At 55.8% G+C, this 25,168-nt stretch overlaps 8 protein-coding genes across 8 annotated transcripts; 4 read left to right on the top strand and 4 right to left on the bottom strand.

The window, feature by feature from the left end:
- Positions 1–667: 667 nt before the first annotated feature.
- On the top strand, positions 668–1,795 carry SPSK_07679 (50S ribosomal protein; the record flags this gene model as incomplete). The annotated part of the gene is made up of 2 exons (XM_016734336.1): positions 668–899; positions 969–1,795. The coding sequence occupies 2 exons, from the start codon at positions 668–670 to the stop codon at positions 1,793–1,795; spliced, it is 1,059 nt and encodes a 352-aa protein (XP_016590709.1).
- A 1,298-nt stretch (positions 1,796–3,093) lies between these two features.
- On the top strand, positions 3,094–4,310 carry SPSK_07628 (ligninase H2; the record flags this gene model as incomplete). The annotated part of the gene is made up of 2 exons (XM_016734287.1): positions 3,094–4,125; positions 4,206–4,310. 2 exons carry the CDS (start codon positions 3,094–3,096, stop codon positions 4,308–4,310), a joined length of 1,137 nt encoding a protein of 378 aa, XP_016590708.1.
- A 2,480-nt stretch (positions 4,311–6,790) lies between these two features.
- SPSK_07524 (uncharacterized protein) lies at positions 6,791–8,189 on the top strand (the record flags this gene model as incomplete). Its single annotated transcript, XM_016734185.1, has 2 exons — positions 6,791–6,875; positions 6,946–8,189. 2 exons carry the CDS (start codon positions 6,791–6,793, stop codon positions 8,187–8,189), a joined length of 1,329 nt encoding a protein of 442 aa, XP_016590707.1.
- A 537-nt stretch (positions 8,190–8,726) lies between these two features.
- On the bottom strand, positions 8,727–9,818 carry SPSK_07701 (endoglucanase; the record flags this gene model as incomplete). Its single annotated transcript, XM_016734358.1, has 1 exon — positions 8,727–9,818. One exon carries the CDS (start codon positions 9,816–9,818, stop codon positions 8,727–8,729), a length of 1,092 nt encoding a protein of 363 aa, XP_016590706.1.
- Positions 9,819–10,500: 682 nt separating this feature from the next.
- On the bottom strand, positions 10,501–10,866 carry SPSK_08134 (uncharacterized protein; the record flags this gene model as incomplete). Its single annotated transcript, XM_016734777.1, has 2 exons — positions 10,501–10,730; positions 10,770–10,866. 2 exons carry the CDS (start codon positions 10,864–10,866, stop codon positions 10,501–10,503), a joined length of 327 nt encoding a protein of 108 aa, XP_016590705.1.
- Positions 10,867–11,444: 578 nt separating this feature from the next.
- Positions 11,445–13,550, bottom strand: SPSK_07174 (glycerol-3-phosphate dehydrogenase; the record flags this gene model as incomplete). Its single annotated transcript, XM_016733841.1, has 1 exon — positions 11,445–13,550. The coding sequence occupies one exon, from the start codon at positions 13,548–13,550 to the stop codon at positions 11,445–11,447; it is 2,106 nt and encodes a 701-aa protein (XP_016590704.1).
- A 3,791-nt stretch (positions 13,551–17,341) lies between these two features.
- Positions 17,342–18,402, bottom strand: SPSK_07723 (uncharacterized protein; the record flags this gene model as incomplete). The annotated part of the gene is made up of 2 exons (XM_016734380.1): positions 17,342–18,044; positions 18,113–18,402. 2 exons carry the CDS (start codon positions 18,400–18,402, stop codon positions 17,342–17,344), a joined length of 993 nt encoding a protein of 330 aa, XP_016590703.1.
- A 2,707-nt stretch (positions 18,403–21,109) lies between these two features.
- Positions 21,110–22,654, top strand: SPSK_07445 (glycerol kinase; the record flags this gene model as incomplete). The annotated part of the gene is made up of 1 exon (XM_016734107.1): positions 21,110–22,654. The coding sequence occupies one exon, from the start codon at positions 21,110–21,112 to the stop codon at positions 22,652–22,654; it is 1,545 nt and encodes a 514-aa protein (XP_016590702.1).
- Between the last annotated feature and the right edge of the window lie 2,514 nt (positions 22,655–25,168).

Here is a 25,168-nt window from a genome sequence, read left to right as displayed (position 1 = left end):
AGTAACGATGTCCGTCGGTAGGTGCAGGGCGTTGTCTGAGTCGTGGTTGAGACACGCGATCGATGTGGATAGAAGTCAAATCGAAGAGGTTTGATGATTGACGTAGCGCCAACGAAAGGCTGAGGTGCATAAGACCAGCTCAGTGAGCCAGCTGGCCAGAACGGCAGGCGTAAAAGACCCCTGGAAAATGTGGAGCCCCGCATAAATGGCCAAATACAACAGAGAACCGCTCAGAGAAAAAGTGTATTAGGTAATCATGGATACTCTGAGTTCAAGCTCATGGCAGGAGCACAGTAAGGGTTAGACAAATCACTTACTTTGAGCAATTCCATTCTACAAATTTTACAATGCTTTCAACGACACTTTTCTCGACGTTCGTGACAGAGACACAAGTAGACATCTCTAGTCTAGTTGGCATGGCTAGAGTTCGAGTTCCAATCCACGCTAGTCTAAAAAGCTCACTGGAAGTGGCCAAAAATCGACGTTGCAATTGGAAGGTCACGTGCAGCTGGTGCTCTTTGAAATTTTAAGTCTACCCGAGAAAACAAACCTCTGGCGATTGGATTGATCTCTTTGAACGTTTGCGTTTGCGACCACGACGACGTCCGACGACAACCTCCCTCCCGAGCGGACTCCACGCGACCCATTGGTCCCGACCACGAAACCAATGCGTCTTATGCAGCTGCGGCTGCCCATCCGGGCAGCCGTGAAGCGGCCAACAGCGACGCCATTAATCACGGCTTCAACGGCGACGGCAGCACCAACTGGCAGCAGCAGTCTTTTGGCTGCCAATACCGCCGTCGAGGGCCAGCGTTTTGCGTCCGTCAAGGCGCAGGGCGCTTACCGGGTGACGTTCAAGAAGACGATCCCCAAGAAGATGGGCGCCAAGCGCGTAGGGGGTGAGTTCCGGTTGTTGCGCCGAGTCGTGATGTCCAACCGCAGTGCTTGTCACCGCTAACCTTTTTCAGACCAATACGTCCTGCCCGGCACAATTATCTACAAGCAGCGCGGCACGCTCTGGTTTCCCGGCGAAAATACCATCCTCGGCCGCGACCACACCATCCACGCCGCCGTCGCCGGCTACGTCAAGTACTACCGCGACCCCTACAAGCACCCTGACCGCCAGTACATTGGGGTCACCTTTAACCGCAACGATACCCTGCCGTACCATCCTCACGCCGCCCGCAAGCGGCGGCTCGGCATGGTGGCCGTGCCCCGCAAGCCCCAGCCCACGTTCGAGCCCTTGACGCGGAGTGGCATCCCGCGGCGTGTGATTCGCCGGGCGGGCGTCATTGAGGCCAGTGCAGAGCCATCCGACGGCGCCGAGGCGCAGGAGAACCCCGATGTGGCGGCTGTGGAGGCGGCCGAGGCGGCCGCCAACGAGCCCTCCAGCTCCAGCTCCAAATACCAAAAGGGTGGCGAGACCAAGGCGGCACGGGCAGCACGCCGGTGGAACGCGTACATTCGCATCAAGCGGTCGAACCGCGTGCTGTTCGTGGGCAAGAACTACCAGTACCGCGAATCCAACTTCCAGATTGGCCGTCTGATGGGCACGCACAAGGGCAAGACGCCCGGCACACAGCGCTACGGCAGCCGCCACGCCATTCTGCGGCACCGGAGGAAGAAGCGGGACGAGCAGCTGCGGATAGACAGAGAGCTGGCACGGCAGCAGCACATGATTTCGGCGGATAAGTCCAACAAAAACACTGGCAAGGCGTCCAAGAAGATGGCCAAGGCCGAAAAGAAGGCCAAGGAAGCCTCCAAGAAGGTGGTGCTCAGCGGTCGGGTTGTGTAGATTTTTACCGGGTGTGGGAAAGAAACTGGGAGGGGCGGGTAGAGGTGGCTTGGATATGCCGCCGCCCAAAACAAAAACGAAGTGTACGATCATGTAGCCAAAAAAAAAAAAATAGAGAACGACAATAACGTCCCTTTATTTTCCCCAGTGATGAATTCCCAGAGCATTCGGTCTGTGCAGCTGGGCCAGCCACCGCAGGCTTGGGCACTGGAAGGCTCGATATAACTGCAGGATACAAGCCGTGTCCAGATAGGAAAGCGCCATTATGTGAAGGAAACTGGCTAGTTTGAGCAACTGAATCAAAACACTGTTGTCTTCTGTGTGACAACGCATAAAGCAATACATTGCATCTGGAGGGGGGGTTAATGATTTGTGAAGCTTAGGTGGTTGCGGTTCATTTATCCGGCTATGCCTACCAAAGTTGGCGGTTTGGCTGGCTGGCCCGCCGTCTTTCTCACGACACAGCTCTTGGGCGATTCAGCCACATCACTAATCTGCCGCCGCCACATCACGATGTCAACAAACAGAAGCATTAATAGGTAGGAAGGATTTACCGGTCACGCTAGTTATATCTTTGAAGGCTGTCTGCGCCTTCGTGGCCTAATTGTTTAAGTATTGACATCAGATGTCGGGGCCGAACTCGAGGCCTTTATTTGCTTACTGAACCTCTTTTCTTTCTTTCTTTCTTTCTTTCTTTTTTTTTGGATTATTATTTGGCATTCAACGTTATTTATAAACGTCGTTCCCTTATTTGTCAACACAAAAAATAATATAATCAACTACAATCTTTACAAGATGTATGCCATACCCAACCTCACTGTCTTAGAAAAACCACAGCTTGCAGACGATGTACCCAATCACCTCACGTAGATGCCCGTTTCATCAATGTATTAGCTGTTCAGCCTCCTTTCTGATGACTGCATCACGTCTTCAAAGGGCTGGCCCGCCATGTCTCGTCTGCCACCTTGTCATGCTCGTCGAGTTTGCCTCAGAAACCAGCTGCATCCAGACACATATCTGGTGGTGGTCTTGTGTATATATGAATGCCGATGCTTGGCTCTCGACGAGATGACATGGAACGATGGAACATCCAAGTAACGACAGTCGGTCACGAGCCACGAGTACTAATCACGACACACAAAAGTACAGAGCAACGCGACTTGGGATACCATAACAAGCGAATAAATAGAAGCGACTCGAGAAAGCTTCTTTTTGTTCACGATACGACAAAGGCCTCCTCGGATACGTACCCATTGCAATTTCTTTTTTCAAGCTCCTGTTCACGATTCTTTACTACGATGAGGTCGCTTACCACCTCCGTCCTCCAACTTTTGGCTGCCGGCCACTTGGTTACAGCGTACCCCGGTATGGGCAGGCTGCTGGCCGATTTACAGAAGATGCAGCGCCACGAGAGCCAGCTCGGGGCCCGCGCCCCGGCCGGCTTTCTGGGCTCGACCACCATCCTCGGCGATCTTGCCAACTTGCCCGACTCGGCCCTCACGCCTGTTGGCGCGAATATCAAGGCCGTCCTGTCGGGCAACGGCGGCCAGCCGCTTGGCGACGGAATTCCAGAGTACGATGCGCCGGGCCCCCTGGGATCGGATGCTTGCACAGCCGACGCCTGCTGCGTCCACAAGTACGCTATGCTCGACATGTACTCTCTGTTTAGCGACCCGGCCTCGGGCGGCTGCTCGCCCCTCGCCCGCGGCGCCATCCGTCTGGGCTTCCACGACGCGGCTGCCTGGGACACCGGCGCTGGCTACGGCGGCGGCGGGGCCGATGGTTCGATTGTGCTGTCGCCGGCCGAGCTGGCACGGCCCGTCAATGCAGGTTTGCAGGCCATTGCCAATCAGACATGGGCATGGTACGAGCGGTACCACCAGCACGGCGCGTCCATGGCCGATCTGATCCAGCTAGGTGCCATGACGGCCGTGACGGCCTGCCCTGGCGGCCCCCGCATGCGGTTTTACGTGGGCCGCGCCGACAACACGAATGCGGCGCCGGACAACATGCTCCCGGACCCGACCAGCGGAGCCGATACGATTGCCGCCTTGTTTGCGGCCAAGACGATCTCGCCGGGCGGGCTGGCCGCCTTGATTGGGGCGCACACGGTGAGCCAGCAGTTTAGCATGGCACCGGCCCAGGCGGGGGCCAGTCAGGACCCGACGCCAGGCGTGTGGGACAACCTGTACTACAGCACGACACTCGCCGCCACGGCACCGGCGGGCGTCTATCGTTTCCCGAGCGACGTGGCGCTGGCGCAGTCTGCGGGTGCGGCTTCGTCGTTTCAGTTCTTTGGGACCCAGGCCGGGCGGTCGACATGGCAGACGGTGCGTATTACTTGCCTTCCTTCCCGTTTGCCTCTTTCGTTGTCGGCGACGCAGCTAACGCTTGTACCTTTTTGCCGTAGGCCTTTGGGTCAGAATATCTCCGGATGAGCTTGCTGGGTGTCTACAACATCAACAACATGACCGACTGCACACACGTGCTGCCGCAATCGACATTTCAAGGCTGAATATGCGTCCGGCGCTGGCGTAAGGTGTTGAATGAAGTCTTTCAGCAGGGTGTCCCTTTGCTCTTTTGCCCCCCTTCTTTCGCAATTTCAGGCCGCAGCTGGCTGGAATGCACGTTAGCGCTCATGATCTCCTGGAGGACACTCTCCCGTGTTTCTGCGATTTTTTTTTTTTTTTTTTTTGTATCTGCCCTGATCGGCCTTTGGGTTGCCGGTGCTGCTTTTGCAAGGCAGCTAGAGCTTGTTAGTCTTGTCTGACGTGCCTTTTCTTTTCTCCTTCCCCCTATTCCCTTCCGAGCGTTTTGAATCGTTCGGGGCCTCTTCTTTGTTTGTTGGTTTCATTCTTTGCCCGGTTCTTCATCTCGGATCGGCACTGCGCAGACTTTCGTGTTCTTCATTCGCCCAGTTCCATCCGGGCGCTCTGCTCACTTCTGTTGGTTGGGCTTCGAGTCCTGCTGCCCTGCTTCAGGCCCTGCCCTCATTTTGGCCGCAGTCTGGTTGCATGGAGGCGGTTTCTTGTCCTTGCTTGCCTTGTTTCTTCTTTTGTGGTTGTTTCTGAGGCGTTTTAACTGGTGGTCCAGCGCAGCGTATCATTTCCATGCATCATTTTTCGGTTGCGACCTGACAGAACTTCATGATCAATGAATCAATGACTTTCCACATGCTCTGTTTCGTCATCATGTACTCCATACTTGTACTGTGCTTTCCTGCGACCAATCTGGTTGCAAGTGCTTGGTTGCAAGTGCTCGTCGTACCCTGTATCTCCCTCCACCCAGTTCAGCTGACGCGAGGCACAAAACCCATAAACAGGGTCAGAATGTAGCACGACGCGTTCGATGCCGGGCGGAGTCTCTCAGTACACCTGGAGCCAGTCAGAGCAGGCTACGGGACGGGTAGAATAGTGGAGTCTGTGGTTGAGCGAGACACACAAGGACACGCGCTGATTGGCTGTAATTGGACACCACGCGCTCTGATTGGCTCATTGATGTCCTTTGGTCCTGCAAGCATTTTAGCACTAATGCTGGTCCCAATTTGGGCCAGCGAATGGAAGGGCAGCGTTGTGGCCTCGAATGACACAAAGGGGGCCTCAAAGTGCAAAAATGGGCATACGGAACATGGCACACAGACAGGTTCGACAGGTTCTGGAGGTCGCCTGGCAGCGCGACCGTTCGCCAACGCAGCAGCGCAGGACTCAAGTCGTACTTTCGTAAATTGAATTCTCCCCTCTTTTTGTCTACGTGAGACCTGAGCCATCCCTTGCGTCCGTCTTTGCCTGCTTGCCCTCCGAGCTTCCTTGTTCCTCGCCTGGGAAGCTCTTCCGTCGATTAGCAAACGGCTCGACCTTGTACTTCAAGTACGGCGGGGCAGTCCACCGATCGTAAGGTATTTTTCTGTGGTTCGATCATCGAGTCCGAGCGCGTCGAGCTTTGATTTCATCTCTGCTTCTACTTTTCTGGCTTCGCCCCGATGTTCGACCTCTTACAAAGACCTGCAGGAAGGCGCTTCTTCGTCCATGCAACGAATGCCTCCGCTTCTCATGCTTGCCAGAGACTTCAGGCATGCCTCGCCGCTGCAAGTTTACTGGATGAGAGACGTTGATTATTGTCTGAGGCTCTTGAGATTGTTTATAAGCTTCTCCGCTTCTGCCCATGTCACTTTCCTGTCACGTCAGAGCTCCTGCTGCACTTTTCGTCTCGTCATTGCCTGATTCTGCCATTGCTCCTGCCTCTGCCAGCAGCCATCGTCGAAAGATCTTTCCGTATTCGTAGTGCTCACAATGCTGGCGTACCAGTCCCTCATGAGCAGGTGCCATGCATCACTCTTTCCTTATTGGTTTGGCAAGGCGCGGAACGAACTTGGCCCCAGGCAGGCCAAAACCCAGAGCAAGGTCCCGGGCCCCATTCATTCGTACGCTCTTGCCGATTGAGCAGTCATTGCCCAGGAAGTAGCAAGTTCCACTATTCCAGGCTCTGGCCGATTTGGCTCATTCATGGGCCCAAGACGCCGGCCAAGTGCTGCCACCACTGTCAAATTTTGGACGCCAACACGCGACGCCCTCTTGACGCCCTCGTTCCTCTCGTCGCCAGTCCTTCCTTCCCCCTTTCCTCCCTCGTCTCCCCTTCTTCCCCCTCTCCTTCCCTTTAGTCCTCCCTCTGTCCCATATGCCCTTGAAGCCCCATCTCTATTGCCTGTCTCTTACTCTTATTCTTTTCTTACTCTGGTCTTTTCCTCTTTTGCACTTTATTTCCTAACCTTTCTCCCTTTCCTTTGCATTCCTTTGTGCTTGCACGGCTCTCTCCCTTTCGTCGACGACAACTTTATTCATAACGTGCTTTATCCTCGACGTGAAGCATATCTCAACTCTCGAAATCGACATCTCTTGACCGGTCCAGCGTCATTCTAGTCACAACTCGTCAACCCGACCTCGGCACGAAATTGTCACCGTTATTGTCTCTTCACTCTTTTATCACCAACTCGACACAATGGCGACGATTGCTCGGCAGCCGTTTGCTCCCCTCGACGGGGCTCGGCTTCAGGCTCTGACGAGCACAAAGAACAGACAGAATGGTACGCTCGAGACGCGTTCTACCTGCATATCTGCATTCGTATGTTGGCACGTCAAACTAACAATCACCAGCTGCTCAGTCACTCGCTTCCAAGAGAAAGGCCCCGACGTGGACCGAGGCCGAGGACGTTGAGAACGTTGACCCGCAACTGTCGGCCAAGCGTTCCAAGGGCACCGATGGCTCAGCTCCGGCCGCCGGCGGCATGCTCAAGAAACCGGCTTTTACGCTCACCAAGGCCAACATGAACGTGTCGTCTGTTGCCAAAATCTTCGACGTCAAGTCGTCGCCACTCTCGTCTTCGCCCCGCGCCATGCTCAAACCCCGGGGCCCTTCCGCCAAGTCTTCGACCATGAAGATCAACACCAGCCCCATTCGCATGTCGAGCTCACCGATTGGCTCGTCTCTGTCCTCGTCTCTGTCCTCGTCCCTGTCCGGCCGCAGCCCCATCCGCGCATCTCGCCGTGGCGGTCTTCTCACCAGCAAGCGCCGTGCCGCCTCCAATCTGAGCCGCTCGTCACCCACAGCTGCCGGTGCCGCCAACTTTGGCTCTGCCGCACCCTTCTCGCTTGACGCCGCCCTAAAGGGCACTTTCTCGTCGTTTGACACGCGCCTGGCCTCGTCGGCTCTTGTCCCGCCCAGTCTGTCGCCCCTGGACGACGCCTCCGGCATGAGCACGTCATGGTTCTTTGACATTCACGAGGACACGCCAGAGCAGGAAATGACCAACCTGCTGCAGCACAGCACCTGTGTCCTGGACATTAGCAGCGACGAGGAGTCGGAGCTAAAGGCACGCCGCGAGCGCGCCGAGGGCCGAGACAAGGAGAACATCCCCCCGCCCAACGATGTGAGCCAGACCAGTGCCGCCCGTGCCGAAGCTGCCTCAGCCACAGCCAACACGGATGAGATGTCCGTGGACAAGGCACGCAACCCGCTGTCGCAGCTCAATGCGGCTGACTACTACGCTGATGGCTGTGACGAGGCGTCGGTCGTTCTGGTGGCATCGGACGAGCCCGAGGGGGAGGAGGAGCAGCAGCAGCAGCAGCAGCTTGCCCAGAGCATTGATGCTGTTGCCGCTGCCGCTACCACAGTCGCTGTCGAGGCTTCTGCGGAGACGGTGTCTGAGGTTGCTGAGGCTGCCACGGCCGAGGCCACTGAGTCCGAGGCCGTCGCTGTGGAGGAGACGACCAACGTCGAGGACATTATGACGAACCGGGAGAGCCCTGCCTGTGAGGCCGCTCTGTTGGAGCCAATAGACGGTACTGGCGAGAGCTTCCAGCTGTGGGAGAGCGGCAGCCAAAAGGATGGCGACCTGTAGAGACAACGGACGATCCCTACTCTCCTTAACTGTCTTGCCTTTCCTGCCTTTGTTCCTCTTGCCTTTTATCGTTTTATACCATTCTTAATTTCTGGCTCCCACGGGTTTTGGGGTTTCCTTTTGCCATATATCTCTTATATCGTCGGTTCTGCTGTCTGGGTCTGGCTTGCGCGTCATTGAAACGGTGAAATTTGGTCTTGGGTTGGATTCTGCTTTCTAGTGCAATTTACGGCGCTTTGGGTTTTGTCTTTTTTTCTTGTTTTTGTGCTCATTCCGTCTTTTTCTGCGTCTACGGATCTATTTTGCAACGAAGTTATGCAGATTATGTTATGCCAGCCAACATTCAATGGCTTCTCATCAATTCAACAGTTCTTGATTCGTCATGTCTCTTGGTCATCTACTTGGTTTATATTTTTACTCTTTTTTTTTTTTCTTTTTGGTCTCGGGATGATACTGCTCGCCCTACCACGACAGCTGGCCGAACAAATGACCCAGCAGTCCACCGCCACTTTGAAGAACCCTTTTACCTTTTGTCCTCTACTGCTTGGTGGTCGTGCCAATGTCGCCCCAGCGGATGTTGGAGAAGACGACGTGGGTATCTGGGTGCTGCGACTGGATGTTGGACGGGGTGCCCTGGCCAGCGGCACAAGGACCGTTGTTTCCCTGGTCGAGCCAGGACATTTGCTGTGCGCCGTCGTTCCAGATGCTCATAGCAAGGACCACTACTTGTGTGAGTAGGAGGATTTCAATATCGAAAAGGGGTGAGATGAACGACTTACTGCCTCGCCCGAGAGCCTCGCCCATGCCAGGCAGACCGCCCGTGCCGCCCTCGGAGCCGCAGCTGCTGATGGTGCCGCCACCGTCGATCTGGCGTCCGCCCTGAATGTACTTGCGCGTGATGGACGTGAGCCTGCCGCCCGACGCCACAAACTGCGTCACCACCGTGAACACCTTGCCCGTGTCGACCGTCTTGCCGGGCCCCCAGAAGTTGCGCTGCCCGCTCGCATAGGGGTTGTACCCGCAGCCGCCCTTGTCGCAGTTGCTGCCCTTGCACGGGTGCGGCGTCATGGCCGTGGCCTGCGAGTTCGCCTCGAGAATGTCCATCTCGTTGCAGCAGAAGCCCTGGCACTGCGCGTCGCAGTAGCCATACCCGCCCGCCGCGCCGGCGCCCGCACCGCCCGTGCCGCCGCTGCCATCGGCCGCCATCTCCGACAGATAAAAGGCGCCGTTCTCGCCGCAGGGCAGCGACGACAGGTCGACGTCGACGGACAGCTCCTGGTTGTTCTGCAGGTTCATGAGCACGTACTTGTTTGTGCTGCTGTCGAGCAGGTAGACACGCGGCGATGCCGACTGGCCATTGACGTAGTGGTGCAGCGTCAGCGCGTTGCCAGACGTGGTGACGCCCATGGCGGCGTAGTCGGCGGCAGAACGCGAGCCGGCGGTGCCCACGGCGAGCTTGGAGTCGCGGTCGAGCACGATGCTGGTGTTTTGCTGCACGCAGCCGCCCGCGGAGGTGCACCTCCACGTTGCGATAGCGGGATGCTCCTCGCCCGCCAGAGCACCCGTGGCGGCACCTGCAGCCAGCGAGGCCAGCAGGCCGACCAGCGTGACGGAAAGAGAGATGGCCATCGTGTTGCTTGCGACTTGAAATGGGATATGACAAGAACAAAGTTGTAAAAGGTGCCACGGGATGTGGTTTCAGGAGCTCCCGACAGACGTCAAGTGGCCGAGGAGCACATCGTCGTATATAAGATGATTATAATTTACTTTCGATTTACATGAAGCCCCCAGTCTCTCTCCTTCTCGCCCTCCCCCCCCTCCTCCCCTTTTTGTTGACCGCCAATGCAATCTGCTCATCCGACTTGCCATATTGATTTAGGCATGGACCTGGCCAGCCCTTGGCAGGCACGTTGGTTTTATTTGATTGCGCAGCCAAGTCATACCACGGCCCGCCAACCGGTACCTGGACGTAATACCCGGTGCAGCGCAGCAAATGACTGAGATTAAGCTTGTTCTGGGGGACGGGTCAGCGACCACGGCACATGACTGCATTGGATTTATAACGTCGCATTGGGAGCCTTGCCTTGCAGACATTTGACCGAGGTCGAGACGAGATGTCCACAAAAATAAATTGTCGATATAGCTGAGTATGACTCGGCAGAGCGGGGAACGGGGTACATTGTGTCTTGGGGGTCTTGGGATGCTCTTTACGCTCTGGGCGCTACATGGTGGGCGTTGTGAATAGTATGAGATATTGGGAGGTACGTCGACTATTAACTCGTCTTTATATGCAGACTCTGTCGTCCCACCGCTATGCATTTTGACGCTCTGCGGTACCCAAGTGCGGCCCCACGGCATTGCTCCGCCGCCGTGGTTCAACGTCGAAGCGCCCGGGTAGCCGCAGACCGTCGGTGGCTTTGAGCGCGCGAGGTCGACGTGCAGCCAGCCATCGTCGGCCCGGGCTGCCAGTTTCGGGCTGGGTTTGCAATTTGTTGAGGATTGGATCGTAGGCTCGGTCCTTGGCTGGGTTGTTGGCCACGTCTGGGCTGGCTTTCGGTTAAGCAGCTCTTCGGGCGCCACGGAAGACGTGGTTCCGCAGGCGTTGACGGCCAATCATGACCGCGGGGGTGTCGCGTCTTGGCGGCGCCTTTTTCTCGGCGGCCGCGTTCTCCTTCATCTAGGGCGACCTCTTCTTCGCCGAGATGGGCGGGCGCTCACGAGTGAAGTGGAGGACGAGCTCTTTATAGGCGAACTTCTACGCATGGCCTGAGCGGTCTTGAGAATTCTGGCAAGTCGAAGACAGTGCCGCTATCGTGGAGGGGGGGGGGGCGGGCGACATAGGAAGAACCGCTCAAGAAGTTGTACGATTTATAGGGAAACAATTTATAAGGGTTACTCTTCGCTACCTACACCGTTTTCGGTAATTTTTGCGTCTGGCGCTGTCGCAGTACGTCATAGGAACCATATGCATGTAAAATTTGCATGTATAAATTTGTGGCAGGTTATTTCTATAAAACCAGTGGCCGTCTTTCGTCGTCTATTGTAAAGTGTTATGAAAAGCAAGAGACATGGAGTATAGCAACATGAAACAGGTCGAAAAATGAAATAAAAAGTACAATACCAAGTACAAAAAACGGGGGGAAAAATGCTGGTGGAAGATATGCAAGGCAGATTGGGAAAATCAGAAAATGGAAACCGTTATAAACCACAGCCCTTGAGTTTTAAAACTTCAAATCGTCTCTCATCTCCGCGAATTTATAATGTGCCGGCAACTTTCGTGCCCGTCTTCTCAACGTCCCAGTCGACAGCCGGTGCCGAGGCAGGCTTGCGCACACTCTCCTGGACGGCCTGCGTTTGCGAGGCCGTGGCGGCATTGGCCGTCCGCACCTGCTCCAGACCCATGCTCTTCAGATAGGCCACGGATTGCTCAAACTCCCGCGCCCGCACAGCGTCGGACCACTTGAGCTCGTCTCCGAGGATGGAAATGACGCGGGGGAGGGCTTCGTGGGCGGCCTGGACGTCCACGAATGCGAGGCGGGTACGGCGGGCGAGGACGTCGACGGCGGTGCATGCGGACTCGTTACGAACACCGTAGCGGATCTCGGCCTCTGTGATGGGGAATGACGGGATCAGGCGCGGCGAGGGGGAGGCGGCCGCGGACTCCGACGCAAGAATGGTCCAGGCGCGATCGCCGTAGTTGGCGGCGAGATGCTGCACGACATCGGCGTCGACACTGGGGTACACCTCGGCGAGCTGAGCAGGGAGAGCAGGGGAGAAGCCGTGGGCGCCGATCAGGGGAATGGACTTGGTGACGCAGGCGCCCGTGGTGGCGGCGGGCGTGAACGAGGTGGTGGTGGCGCCAATGGCCTCGAGGGCGACACCGCGGGCAGGGGTCAGGTGGAAGGCACGGATGGCGTCGTCAACGGCGTCCTGAGCCATCTGGCGGTAGGTGGTCCACTTGCCGCCGGCGCAGGTCAGCAGGCCCGAGGGCGAAACGGTCACAAGGTGGCTGCGGACCAGCGATTCGGTGTTCTTGGAGTGCGGGTTCTTGACGAGCGGGCGGATGCCGGACCAGGTGGACAGGATGTCTTTGTGCGAGAGCGGAGCGTCGGGCGAGACGAGCTTGCGGACCTCCGTCAGGATGAAATTGACGTCGTCGGAGGTGGCTTCGGGGCTGCGTTCGATGGCACACGGGCTGTCGGTGGTGCCGGCCAGGGTGCGGCCCTCCCAGGGAAGCACGAAGACGACGCGGCCGTCCGAGGTGGACGCATCCAGCAGGCCCATGCCGCTGGGGCAGATGTTACCGGGCAGGATGATGTGGGCACCGGACGAGGGCGAGATCATCTCGGGCTTCGTGGGGTTGTCCATGTGCTCAATGCCGTCGGAGAAGGGGCCGGTGGCGTTGATGACACCTTTGGCGCGGATCGAGAACGAAGCGTCGTCTGAGTTGCTGTCGTCCAGGATATCACGAACGCGCGCGCCAATGATGCGGCCGGAGGCATCCTTCTCGAGGCTCGTTACCTCGACGTGGTTGACGACGGTGGCACCGTAGAGCATGGCCGTCAGGGCCAGGGACACGTTGGTGCGGGCATCGTTTTGCTGGCCGTCGTAGTAGACCAGGCCGCCGACAATGTGGCCGGCGTTGAGCAGGGGAAACTTTTGCATGGCCTTGGACTTGCTGATCCAGTACGAGCCGTCCAGGCCCTGGGAGCCGCTCAGCAGGTCGTAGGCCTTGGTGCCAGCCCAGAAGTAGGGCACCTGCCACCAGTGCTGCAGGGGCAGAAGGATGGGCAGCTGGCTGGAGAGATGCGGTGCAATCTCGAGGAACGTCTTGCGCTCGCCGAGGGCCTCAATGACCAGCTCCAGCTGGCCGTAGTCGAGGTTCCAGACGGCCTTTTCGAGGTACCGCACACCGCCGTGGACGAGCTTGGTGCTCTTGGAGCTCGTGCCGGCCGAGAAGTCATCGCGTTCGACAAGGGCGACCTTGAGGCCACGGGTGGCAGCGTCGAGGGCAATGCCGGTGCCGGTGGCGCCGCCACCGATAATCAAGAGATCGTATTCGGGCCGTGATGAGGAGGAGGAGGTAGAATCAGAAGAATGTGGTAGTGAGGAGTCGGTGGGTTGAGGTTGTGATGCGCGCAGGTCGGCAATCTGCTCGGCACGGGACTTGGCGGACCGGAAGGAAGGCGGCTGGATGCTGCCGCGGGCATCACGCTGGACGGGGACGATGGGCATGGCGACACGCGGTGCACCGCGGCTCTTGGTGGTGGCATAGACTAGAGTGCCGCCAGTGACGACGGCACCAACAGCGGCGGCCGAGACGAGCAGTGGCCGCCGGACGCGGGGGAGGCGCCACGCCATGTTGTGAGAGCCGGTGGTGGAGGAGGAGGAGGTGGGAGAAGGAGGGAGGGCGAGAGCGGCAGGACGTCGTCAGTCCTGATCGACGTCGATGTTGATATTCCAGCCGAGGTCGAAGTCGATGCCGAGCGCTGGCGTGTTGCAGTAATTATTGTCCTGCTGTCTTGCCGGGTCGCAGTATTTATTTCTAGTCTGTTCCGCTGTATTGGGGTATCGCTCGAATATGTCGTCGTTGGAAACACGAAGAAGAGAAAAGGAAACAGGAAACAAAACAAGAAAAGAAAAGACAGGGAGGCAGTTTCAAGATATGTGAAAACGAAGATGGGTCCGTCCCAAACGGGCAATAAATGCAAACGTCTCAAAAAGACCTCACGAACCAATCAGCAGGATAAAATGGCAAAAAGAAGGCCCAGACACATGTCCCGGCGGATCTATGGCCGGCGTGCAACAAGATGGGAAGATGCCTGGGGGCTATTTTGTATGGGGAGTTGGGTATGGTCGGGTAGTGCTGTGAGCGTGTAAGGCGCACTAGTCGATCCAGACGGAGAAATGACGGCCGTCTGGGCCCTCTTTGGCGGGCGAATGTAGGGACGAGTGAGCGACATACGGGACGCGCAGATAATTGCCCTGACGTAGTGACGCCAACAAAGGACTCAATCAGGCCCAAAAATAATATTAAAAGAAAGAAAACGAGAAGAAAAAAAGGAAAAATCAGACGCAAAACGGCACCACTCTCGTCTGATGATTGGCGATGTCGGGGTGGCTTCTGGCGCAGGCGAAATGACGGCAGCAAAAACAAACCATCGTCTAATCTCCCCGACACGAGTTGCACGGCTTGCCGTCTTCGCCTCCCACGGGTACAGGAGAACGTCCCGTGCTGCCCCAAACTGGTCGGAGCTGGCCATCTTGTCTCCATTCTCATCCTCTCATCCTCGTGTTTCTCCACAACTCATACTTCGCCATTCTCTGCAGACTCCAAAGATGACTTGGTCTGCAGCGCCGATCATGTGAGAAGGCCGAGCTGCCCGTTCTCCATCTTTTCGTCTCCAGTTGCGAGTTTGGAGGTGCGCACCAGTTTGCACCTCTGATGTGAGCTGGCTCGCTGGTTGGCCTGGCCTGGTGGGGGTCCTCGTACTCAGCAGACGGCATCTTAGGTCGCGAGGACCTCATGCCTCGGTGCAGCTTCGCTGGCAGGGCCCGAAGCACGCGAAGGTGGACGGAGGCGATAAATTCCATGAATGGATGAGGAGCGAGGGGCTTCGGAACGACGAGGCGGACCTGGCAAAACAATGCGATGAAAGAAAAGAAGGCGCAAAGTGGGGGCAAGGTTCAGCCTCGTGGAGCTCCTTCTCCAAATCACTGAGAAGTTAGCGCGAACCTGTGCCTGGGGGCTCGGTTTCAGCACGCCGAATACCGAGTTTTAGCAAAATTCGGTATGGCCACACCGAATCAGCGAGGATTAGTCATCTTTCGGCAGTTCGGTGCACGCCCACCGGGATCCTCGTCTACCCGCCCACGCCGCCTTCTGCCAAGCAAGGAGGGGCGGGGAACGTAGCCTCGGAGCAGATGCACGATGCAAGTGAGAGGTGAAAAAGTGGCCCAGAAGGGCGAGGAGGCAAAGAAAAAGGGCCGACACAGCCAGGGACAGAAAGAGGAGAAGAGCTCACCAACATATGTGACCATAGGACAAGGCGACACGGCGAAAACGAGAAACCGCAAGACGAAAGGACAGGGACTCTGACTCCAGCTCCCCAGACTTTGACTCTTTTCTTCCCCTCATTTCGCTTTGAGCGGGGTGCCAGCAGCTTGCGCCATAGCAATGATCTGAAGCCGCTGGATCTTGCGGTGATGATGATGTTGAGATACTTAGGAATAAGGAAGGGGCTTACGAACGGGAAGCGATCCCAAAACGGAAGTCGTAACTAGCCTAGTTAGGTTACTCACGCATGAATGTGGCCATCGCCCAGCGGACAAGAGCGGACGATGATTGGAGCCGTGGCGACCGTTGAAAACAGAGCTTGGTTTGGTCAACATCTTTGCAGAAAAGTCCAACGACGAAGAAAAAGTACAATACAGGCTTCAGTCATAAACACCACGTTGCCGGCATCATCCAGGAATCACCAAGGTGGAGAGTCCCTGGGGGGTGGTTTTCGCTCTCGGCCTGGCATGGGCTGCTGCTGTTCGTCTACGAGGTTCTTCCGCTTTCGTCCCGTCACCTTGTCATCTCGCCGTTTGTCTTGACCTCGTGGCGCCAGCTGTGCCTGGCAGAAGGCGGAAGGCGGCGGCGCCCACGGATGTGGCTGTACAATCCTGTGACTCTCAAGGACTGGGCCTCGGGCACTGCTTCACCCTTTGTTTCTCGCTCCTGCTTTTCTTACTAAGAAGAGAAATACATCGTACGGGCCTTACACTGAAGGAGTAGGGGGTTACGAGCACTTCTCTCACGAGACTATTCTGCGCCTCAGACGTCCCCTCTTTTTCTCACTTCGCCTGTTTGTCTGCCATTGTCGGCAGTTTCCATAATAGTAGTGTTCCAGATCGCCTACAAGTCACCATGCCGCTCTCCTTGCCTTGCTGTTTACGCCCTACCGCTCTACAACATTCTGTACTTGGCAGGTGTGAAGAGCCCATAGTTGGCAGTACACGCGTAAAGGATAAGAGGTGCCATCGCTTCAAGTGAACCGGCAGGCATGTCTGTCTACCAAGTACTATGGCTGACAGGTTTTTTTTTTTTTTACGAACACTCTCCTTTGTACATGGTGGGCTGTTCGGATGACCCGCCAATTTTTGTGGCGCTAAAGCTATGTTGCCCCTAGAACGGCTGTAAAAGGTCGAAGAGGCCTGGCCGAACAGTAGATGAGGGTGCCAAGCGAGTGTCGAAGTCAGGCCAAGACAGCTAAACTTCAGCGCTAACAATCGCTACAGCCTGCCTCGGTCAACTACATTAATGGGATGACGGCAAATTCGAGTGTACTTCACAGCACACGGCGATCGAGACTTGGCGGCGAAGGGGTGTTCACTCCACCACGCCAAGATCCACCATCTGTTTATGACGAATCTTTCAGATGGAGCGTCCTTTTGCAAGAACTAGACGTAAAACTATGCACCCCCGAAGGCAGTCGCCAGCTGTGCACGTCGTCATGACTTTGAAAGTACTGTGCACGCCATAATCAACTCACGATCCGAGGTAAGACTAATAAGTAGTATCCAGAACGTGCTTACCCCATAAAATTAATGGCAGAACACCTCGTAACTTGTCTGTGCGGAGAATCCGGAAGTCTGGGTCCTATACTGGACTTTTGGGCATGGCAAACTTGCGGTTGCAATTCGGGAGAAGAGCGAAAATGACTGGCACGCAGTGCATGGGTCAAGAGTTCGTAGTGATACTATTAAGGAGGTAGGAGGGTTCCGTGCACAGATCGTACGCGGCTCCGGAACGTGAGCCAACGTCAGAGGGCAGGCGGGACAATCAAAATCTCTCATCCGCAGGAGCGTGTTATAGAGCAAGAAGCAAAATATAAAGGAGAAACAAAATTTAACGACAAAATTGGCCCGTAGTAGATGATGACATGGTCATAGATATAAGTGGATAGAATAGATACATAGATACAGTCATGGTAGATAGGGGAAAAAACAGACAACAGCGCATATATGGCTATGAAAAACAAAAGGGTAGAAAACATGGCAGTAAATGCATGAAATGTACCAGTGCTACAGAATGATCTCTTGTATACTTTTGTGCGTCTTATAGGGTATTTTTTTTTAGCTTGTGTGGAGAGTGAGGGCATCGACTCTTATACGTTCGACACGACCCAAGGCGAGCGCGTCTTGCGCGGGTGAACCAGGCGCTTCAGGCCCAGCCACGGCGTGTTCATCGGGCTCGGGCCCGTGTAGATGAACGTGTCGTACAGGAAACCGCCAAACAGGCAGCCCAGGAACGGCATCACCATGGGGATCCAGAAGTAGTAGCCGCCAAACGACCAGACTTCGTGGCCGTAGCCAATCATGAAGGTGACCAGCCGGGGGCCAAAGTCACGAGCCAGGTTGATGGCGTAACCCGTTTCCCAGCCGAAGCAGGCACCAATGCCGAAGATGAGGAAGAAGAGGCAGAGGGGTGTCAACGGTCCGGCGCCAATGTTGTTGGCGTCCGTCAGCGCAAAGATGACAAACTGCAGGATGGTGCTCGCAATGAACTCGGAGAAGACCATGCCGGTGCGGGTCATGAAGGCGGCCGGGTACGTGCAGAAGACGCCGGCCGTGGCCGTGGGGCCGGAAACGGTGCGGATGTTCCGGCCGCCCTCGAACTGGTCAATGGCCGAGCGGTAGTTGCCGTAGACAATGGCAGCGCCGGTCATGGCGCCCAGGAGCTGCCCCATAAAGTAGACGGGGAACTTCTTCCAGGGGAGGCCGCGGTACACGCAGTTGGCAAGCGTGACCGCAGGGTTGAGATGGCCACCCGACTTGCCGCCGACATACACGCCCAGCATGACACCGATTCTGTGTTTTGTTAATACGTGCGCCCAGGGCTGTCGACTCTAATCTGCATCCCAGGGAACAGAACTTACCCCCAACCCCACGAAATACTCTGATAGTCGCCCTTCTTGTCGTCGGACAAGACGACCTGAGCCACGACGCCGTCACCAAACAGGATCAGGATCATGGTGCCCAAGAACTCGGAGAAGAAGTCCTGCGAGTAGTTGCGGATCCGACTCCAGAGGAGCGGCTGCTCGTCCTCGGACGCATCATCACCCGCGTACTCGGCGTTGACGGCCTCAGAATTGTTCATGTCTTTTCTGTCGTGGTCGACGGATGTATTCTTTTGGCGGATCTCGATTGTGTCGTCTGAAGCAGACATTGTGGACGGAGAGAAGGGAGAGAAGAGAGAGAATGAAGAGAATTAGGAGAGTGGGAAGGGAGGAAGAAAGAAGTGTAGATAAAAGAAGCCCACAGGGGCAATGACTGAAGATGACAAGAAGATGCACGTGGAAAGAGGATGATCGAGGGAAATGTTGATCGCTCCCCACGGGGAACAGTTGGATCTATATATGCTCGTTGGTGATTATATGAGATGCGTGGCAAGCTGTGTGATGGCCACAGGACCAGGGGTTTGAGCTCGGCTGTGGTTTAGCTCCAAAAAAATGGTACCGGGGTCGTGGAGAGCGAAGCGACGGTGTGGGTATGTATATGGATATAGATGGCAAGTTGGGATGGATGCTGGTATGGGCAATACCAAAAAGTGTGGAAGGAATGGAGAAGAATGGGTCAGAGGGAGAATAGAAGGGGAAAAGAGAGTGAGGAGAAGAACACGAGGGACACCGAATATAGAAAAGAAAATCATAAAATACCAATTTACAAATAGTCTAAAAAATTAAGAAACCTTTTTTTTTTAAAAAAAAAAAAAAGACAATACGCTAAGGACAAAAAGAAAGATGGGGAGATGTTTCCGGGGTCGACTTTGACAGGAAAGCACGGAGCAGCGAGTGTTCTCAGGCCAGGGGGGGAGGGGAGGGGGAGGGTGTACGACGTACAAGATCACAAAGGAGGCTCGTAAGGTGTAAGCGTCTGGAAAATATGAGAAAAGACATCGCAAAACGGCTGCAGATCCGAGGCTTGTGGAGCACAATTACGAAGGACAAAACAATGGGAATGGGGTGGCCAGGGCAGCTAGTGAGAACGGATCCTGGAGGCAAAAATTACAATGGAGAATTATGGGTAGTGGGAGCTGATTGTGAGACGAACTACGGAGACAAAAACTAAGAAAATGATCTCATGGACGGACCACGGGAGGCGTTGACCGAGGGAGCGAGAGAGGGCCTAGAGGGCGTGACCTGGGACTAGGAGGTTAGGAGATTAGGAGGTTAGGAGGTTGGAACGGCGCCGGGCTGGCGGCCGGATACTGCCATAAAAGGCAGTGTAGTGCGGTATGGTGCAGTATGATGTGGTGGCCAATGTTACGTATGTCGTAGGAGGCGACAAAACTGCGGCAGAGAAACAGGAAAGCAACAAAAATGGAAGGAAAACGAGACCAAAGAGAAGACGGAACGGAATTGGAAGTGGCTGGAAATAAAGCAATCCCGGCGCGCAGGGCAATGAAAGACCGGCGCTGAGGAAAGTGCGCGGTAGACCAAAGAGGGAAGTCGTGGTCGGGGACCAAAGAAAGAACAGCGAGCGACAGCGAGGAACTCCAAATTCTGGGGTGCATTTTTCGGGGGTGGGTCACCGAATTTTCGGGATCGGGAAGGAGCGACAGGGCTTGCAGCGAGCAGAGCGAGAAACACGGGGCAGGCCTTGGCGAGGAGGAGCGATGGAGACGGGGCAAACGGGGAAGGTGGCTCGGTGGGATGGTGGTGTGAGGAGAAGGCTGCAGCGAACTGAACCCCAAAAAGCCGTGGGCAAACACATGGGGTAGCATTGGTTCCAACTTTTCGACCTCAACAGCCGCAGCATGACCTCAGATGCCCTCCGCGCAGCCTACAGTACGGGGTAATTTGATGCTACGCCAACCTAATCGGGGGGTCTCACAGGCGCTTCCATCCAATTACGCGGGGAAACAACGTCAGACACCCCGAGCTGTCACCGGTTTTATTCGGTTTGGAGACCCCGAGATGTCAACTGGGTTGACCGGGCACGCTCCCCAGGATGTCGTTTTGGTAGTTCGCACCCCCCCTTGACGTCTGACTCCCGGGACGAAAGAGCTTGCGTCGGTGAGAACTATCGAATCTGTATCTTACTGGGGTGGTGGCACTCTTACCACGACCCCGGATGGAGGACGAGGGGATGGTAAGCGAGGCGGCAGAATAAGGGCTGCGACAGAGGAGAGCCAAAATGGGGAGAAGAGAAGAGACGCTGTGCTGGAAACAAAAGACCGACTAAAACAAGGACCACCAGAAAGAGAAAGACAGCAAAAGCTACCCCAGCTCGCCCGGTCAGCTGGTGTACGACATACTGGCAACGCCCCCGACTAACATCCTTTGCAGCCGAATCCGTTACTCACATGCCACGCCCCGGCCACGTCCCAAAACGATAAAAGAAGACCAGAAAAACTAGCCTGCCATGCGCTCGCCCACACGCGGTGACAACTCTCCACATTTCCCACCTTTTGTGGAGGTCTCCGCAATATTTTGTGGTGATGGGATGGATGCTGGAGAAACTATATCCAGCCTACCGTCTATCGAGGTGCATTCTTTCCCCGAGGGGTAGCGCGTACGAGGGCGCGTGAGGGGAGAGAGAGGGGAGAGGGGGAGCTTGGCTTGTTAGACTGGTCCCTTACACGTGCAGATGGCGGACCCTACAAATAAGCTGGCAGGTAGCTTTTTGTCATTGTCCTTGTTAAGCACCACTCGCAAGCCAGCATCTTTGTCTCTCTCTTGTCTTATATTTTGTCAGGCCTTTCTCATCCTCCCCCTCGCCCTTTCTTCCTCTTCTTCAGCATCCTCAAGTGCGTCGCCCATTTTACTTTTGCATTTCGTCTATCTTCGTCTGATCTGTGCGACTATACACCATCCTGTCCCACTTATACCCTTTTTCATCACTTTATTGCACGTATATCCCACTGCTTCACAATGACTACCAACGGCTCGTCCGGGGCGACCTTTGTCGGTGCCATTGACCAGGGCACCACCAGCTCGCGCTTCCTCATCTTCAGCCCGGATGGCACTGTCGTGGCCCTGCACCAGATGGAGTTCTCGCAAAAATATCCGCAACCGGGCTGGCACGAGCACGACCCTGAGGAGCTGATCAGCTCCGTCGAAAAGTGCATTGACGGCGCCGTCGAGCAGTTTGAGAAGCAGGGCCACACGCGCAACCAGATCAAGGCCGTGGGCATCACCAACCAGCGTGAAACCACCGTTGTCTGGGACACCACCACGGGCAAGGCGCTGCACAATGCCATTGTCTGGACGGACACGCGCTCCCAGGAGCTGGTGCGCAGCCTCAAGGACCGCCTGGGCTCCAAGGAGCTCATGCAGCTCTGCGGCCTGCCCCTTTCTACTTACCCCTCGGTCTCGAAGCTGTTGTGGCTGCTCGAGAACGTGCCCGCCGTCAAGGACGCCTACGAGCGCGGCGTGCTGGCCTTTGGCACGGTCGACACCTGGCTGGCGTACAAGCTCAACGGCGGCACGGCCCGCGACGTCTATGTGACGGACCCGTCCAACGCCTCGCGCACCATGTTTATGAACTTGGAGACGCTGGCCTACGACCACCACCTGCTCGACTGGTTCCGCATCGACACCAAGAAGCTGCGTCTCGCCAAGATCGTCCCCTCGTCCGACCCCAGCGCCTACGGCTCGCTCGCCGGCACTGTCCTCAAGGGCACCGCCATCACGGGCTGCCTGGGCGACCAGTCGGCCGCGCTCGTGGGCCAAAAGGGTTTCACGCCCGGCCTGGCCAAGAATACGTACGGCACCGGCTGCTTCCTGCTGTACAACGTCGGCCCCAAGCCCGTCATCTCGTCGAACGGCCTGCTGGCCACGGTGGCCTTTGATTTCGGCCCTGGCCGCCGCATGTACGCCCTGGAGGGCAGCATTGCTGTCGCTGGCTCGTCGGTCAAGTTCTTGGTGGACAACCTGGGCTTCATTGACTCGTCGTCCAAGCTCAGCGCGCTCGCCGAGACGGTCGAGGACAACGGCGGCTGCACGTTTGTCACGGCCTTCTCGGGCCTGTTCGCGCCCTACTGGATCGACGACGCGCGCGGCACCATCTTTGGCATCACGGCCTACACCCAGCGCGGCCACCTGGCGCGCGCCACGCTCGAGGCCACCTGCTTCCAGACCAAGGCCATCCTGCAGTCCATGGAGAAGGACTCGGGCCAGGCGCTGACGGAGCTGGCCGTGGACGGCGGCATGTGCAACGCCGACCTGATTATGCAGACGCAGGCCGACATCATTGGCATCCCCGTCAACCGCCCCGCCATGCGCGAGACGACGGCTCTGGGTGCTGCCATTGCGGCCGGTATTGCGGTGGGCGTGTGGAACGACTTCAAGGACCTGGAAGGCGTGAACACCGAGGGCCGCACCATCTTCAAGCCTGCCATTACGGCCGAGGCGGCCAGCAGCCGGTTCGCAACGTGGGAGAAGGCCGTGCAGATGTGCAAGGGCTGGGCCAACTAAGGTCGCGCCGGCGAGGGAGGCCTATGAAAAAAAGAAAAAGAAAGCACAGGAAGGAAAGAAGCTCCATGATCTTTATGTACATTATCACGTCCTTGTTCAGCTCGCGTTGCAAGTTGCTTTATCGTTTTACGGTCTTCGTTATTTTTCGTCGCTTCCATTCTCAGTCTATTTTTGAATACTGTGCCTGCAGCATAGCTTGTTATCGATTATCCACCCCATCTCAATCGATCGGCTGGGATGGCATCATCTGCGACATGCAATCTGCGACATGCGCGTCTCCAATCTGTACAGCATAGCTGGCATCTCTCGGAGCTCGGTGTTCTTGTGTAGTGCGCAACCTCAGCTCTACTCGTAGCTCTCCCTTACGTGCATCCTTAGTCCGTGTTCCATGTTCGAAAATGACGTTCGTCATGGCCACGCTTCCCGTTTTCTTGGCACACGCCGCATCGGGGGCTCTCTTTGAAGCATGCCGATCGTTTTGTTCTTTGTTTTGCTGTTTCTTTTCAGTGGTCCATATTGGTTATTTCCTCGTTTTGTCCGTTTCGGTCGTTTCCCTTTTTTCTTCTTGGCTTCGTGCTTTCTTGATTTTCTCGCTGTTTCGGTGTTTCCGCCGTATAGTCCGAAAAGGGGAGTAGTGTATGACGGCACGGTACGGAGATACAAAGGGGGAAGAGGGGACACAAAGAAAATGGGTACTTCTTTAGACTGACGCAGATACTTGACACTACTTGTACATAAAGACGCCGATACACATGAATGGACTGCTAAACGAGACTACGTACGGAGTACACACACTCCCGTAGGTCCAACCGGCAAAGCATGTCCTTCTGTAAGCATGTCAGAAAGCAGACAAAATAAAACAGAAAAGACCGCAACACGGGGAGAGCGAAGAAGCAAAGAGGAGCAAAAACGAGCAGCGTCGAACAAGACAGGGGTGGATTGAGAGGGGCACAACCGACGAGCACCGAGATTCAGGAGAGAATCGCCCGATTGAGCAAGAAACCAGACGAGGAAAATACATGAACCGTTCGTGCGACCGTTTTGTAGTACCCGCCGACGGTCCCAGTCGTCGAAGCTCGTGTTGTCGGCCAAAGTAGAAAATCATGAGCAAAGGATTTGTCAAGGTCTCCTGGCCGTATTGCAGGCTCGCAGTCTTTCGCAGCCGGCTCAAGGTGCCTATTTGGGTGCAATGTCTGAACTCTTGGCGATTGCCCGCTTGGACGGCACCACTTTTCGGTCTGTTACTGGCATGTACCGACTGCAAACGCTCCTTTGTATGTCGCATTTTTCAGTAGCGCCGTTGTGGCGATCCTACGACGTAGTTGCCTCCGCTCGGTGTGGGGCGCTGTTGTGGTTCGTTCTTGCTGGTTTAGGAGGTTTTGGTCCATTAAATTCCTATTTTTATTTGCATTTGTTTTTACGTCTCTTTCGGTCTTGCCCTTTCTTGCCAAAATTTCTCACCTCCTTCCACATTGGCGCGTTGGCGTACGCAGACCACCACAGACGAAGTCACTGCGGAGTCTGCCGTGGAATAAGCACGACGGACGGACGATGCAGACAATGATGGCTGGGCGGAAAACAACTACCAAAGGGAGGGACAAGGACGGGGAATGACACGACGAAGGCACCACAAACAGGAAAGAAACATAATGCGGTCGAATCCAGGACATCGCAAAGCGGCCGTAGTGAGAGCAGCCAGCAGAGGAGAAATCGAACAATAAGACGGAGCAGTTGGAAGCAGTGCTCACAACAGAACTTGCCGATGCACATGTCCTGGAGGTCCCCCGATGGAGAATGCACTTGTGTATGTCGTAGCATATGTGTCGTACCATCAGATAGCCTGCGGGACGTCCGGCCAGGGTGCCCAGGGGCTGCCCAGTAGTTCAATAAGACCCCAGCCGAAAGGCCCGAAAGGCAGGAAAACGTAAGTCTGCTTAGCGGCCGCCTGTGCCACTTGTTCGTTTGCTACGAGGCGCTCGAGAGGCGCTCTTTGCTTTGAGGGAATCGGCGGTCTGCGGTTCATGCTTCATGGTTGCGGCTTTCTGCATCCAACTGCTAATTCCGCTGTTCGCAGTCGCAGTCCTAGAAAAGTGGGTGTTTTGGCCATGGTGGATCTTGAATTTTCGAAAAGCGTCGAGGCGTCGTATGCATTCCTTTTTTTTTCTGCCTCTTTTGTTTGCAGACTCTTTTGAGACTAGTTTTTTCTGGATCTTTTCTGGGGCCGTTTGGACCCCTTTTGGGGCCTTTTTGGGGCTTTTTTGGAGCCGTTTTATTGGAGCCTCTGACGAACGTATTTTGCCTCACATCTCGACTACGTTTGTATTGCTATACAAGAAAATAAAACCATGGACCCGGGACACCGAGCCCGAGACCGAGCCTTTCTTTCGTTTAAGCTTTTGACCTCTTGAGATTTACTCTGTATTCGAATTATACGCCCCCCGAAGACCCCCGAGATTTTAAAAACAGCACCGTGTCAGCAGACGCACAAACGGTTCTGCATTTTGCCCGGACAGA

This window comes from Sporothrix schenckii (assembly GCF_000961545.1).
Source record: "Sporothrix schenckii 1099-18 chromosome Unknown Cont41, whole genome shotgun sequence".
Classification (NCBI taxonomy): domain Eukaryota; kingdom Fungi; phylum Ascomycota; class Sordariomycetes; order Ophiostomatales; family Ophiostomataceae; genus Sporothrix; species Sporothrix schenckii.
This window is presented reverse-complemented; position numbering and strand designations above follow the sequence as displayed.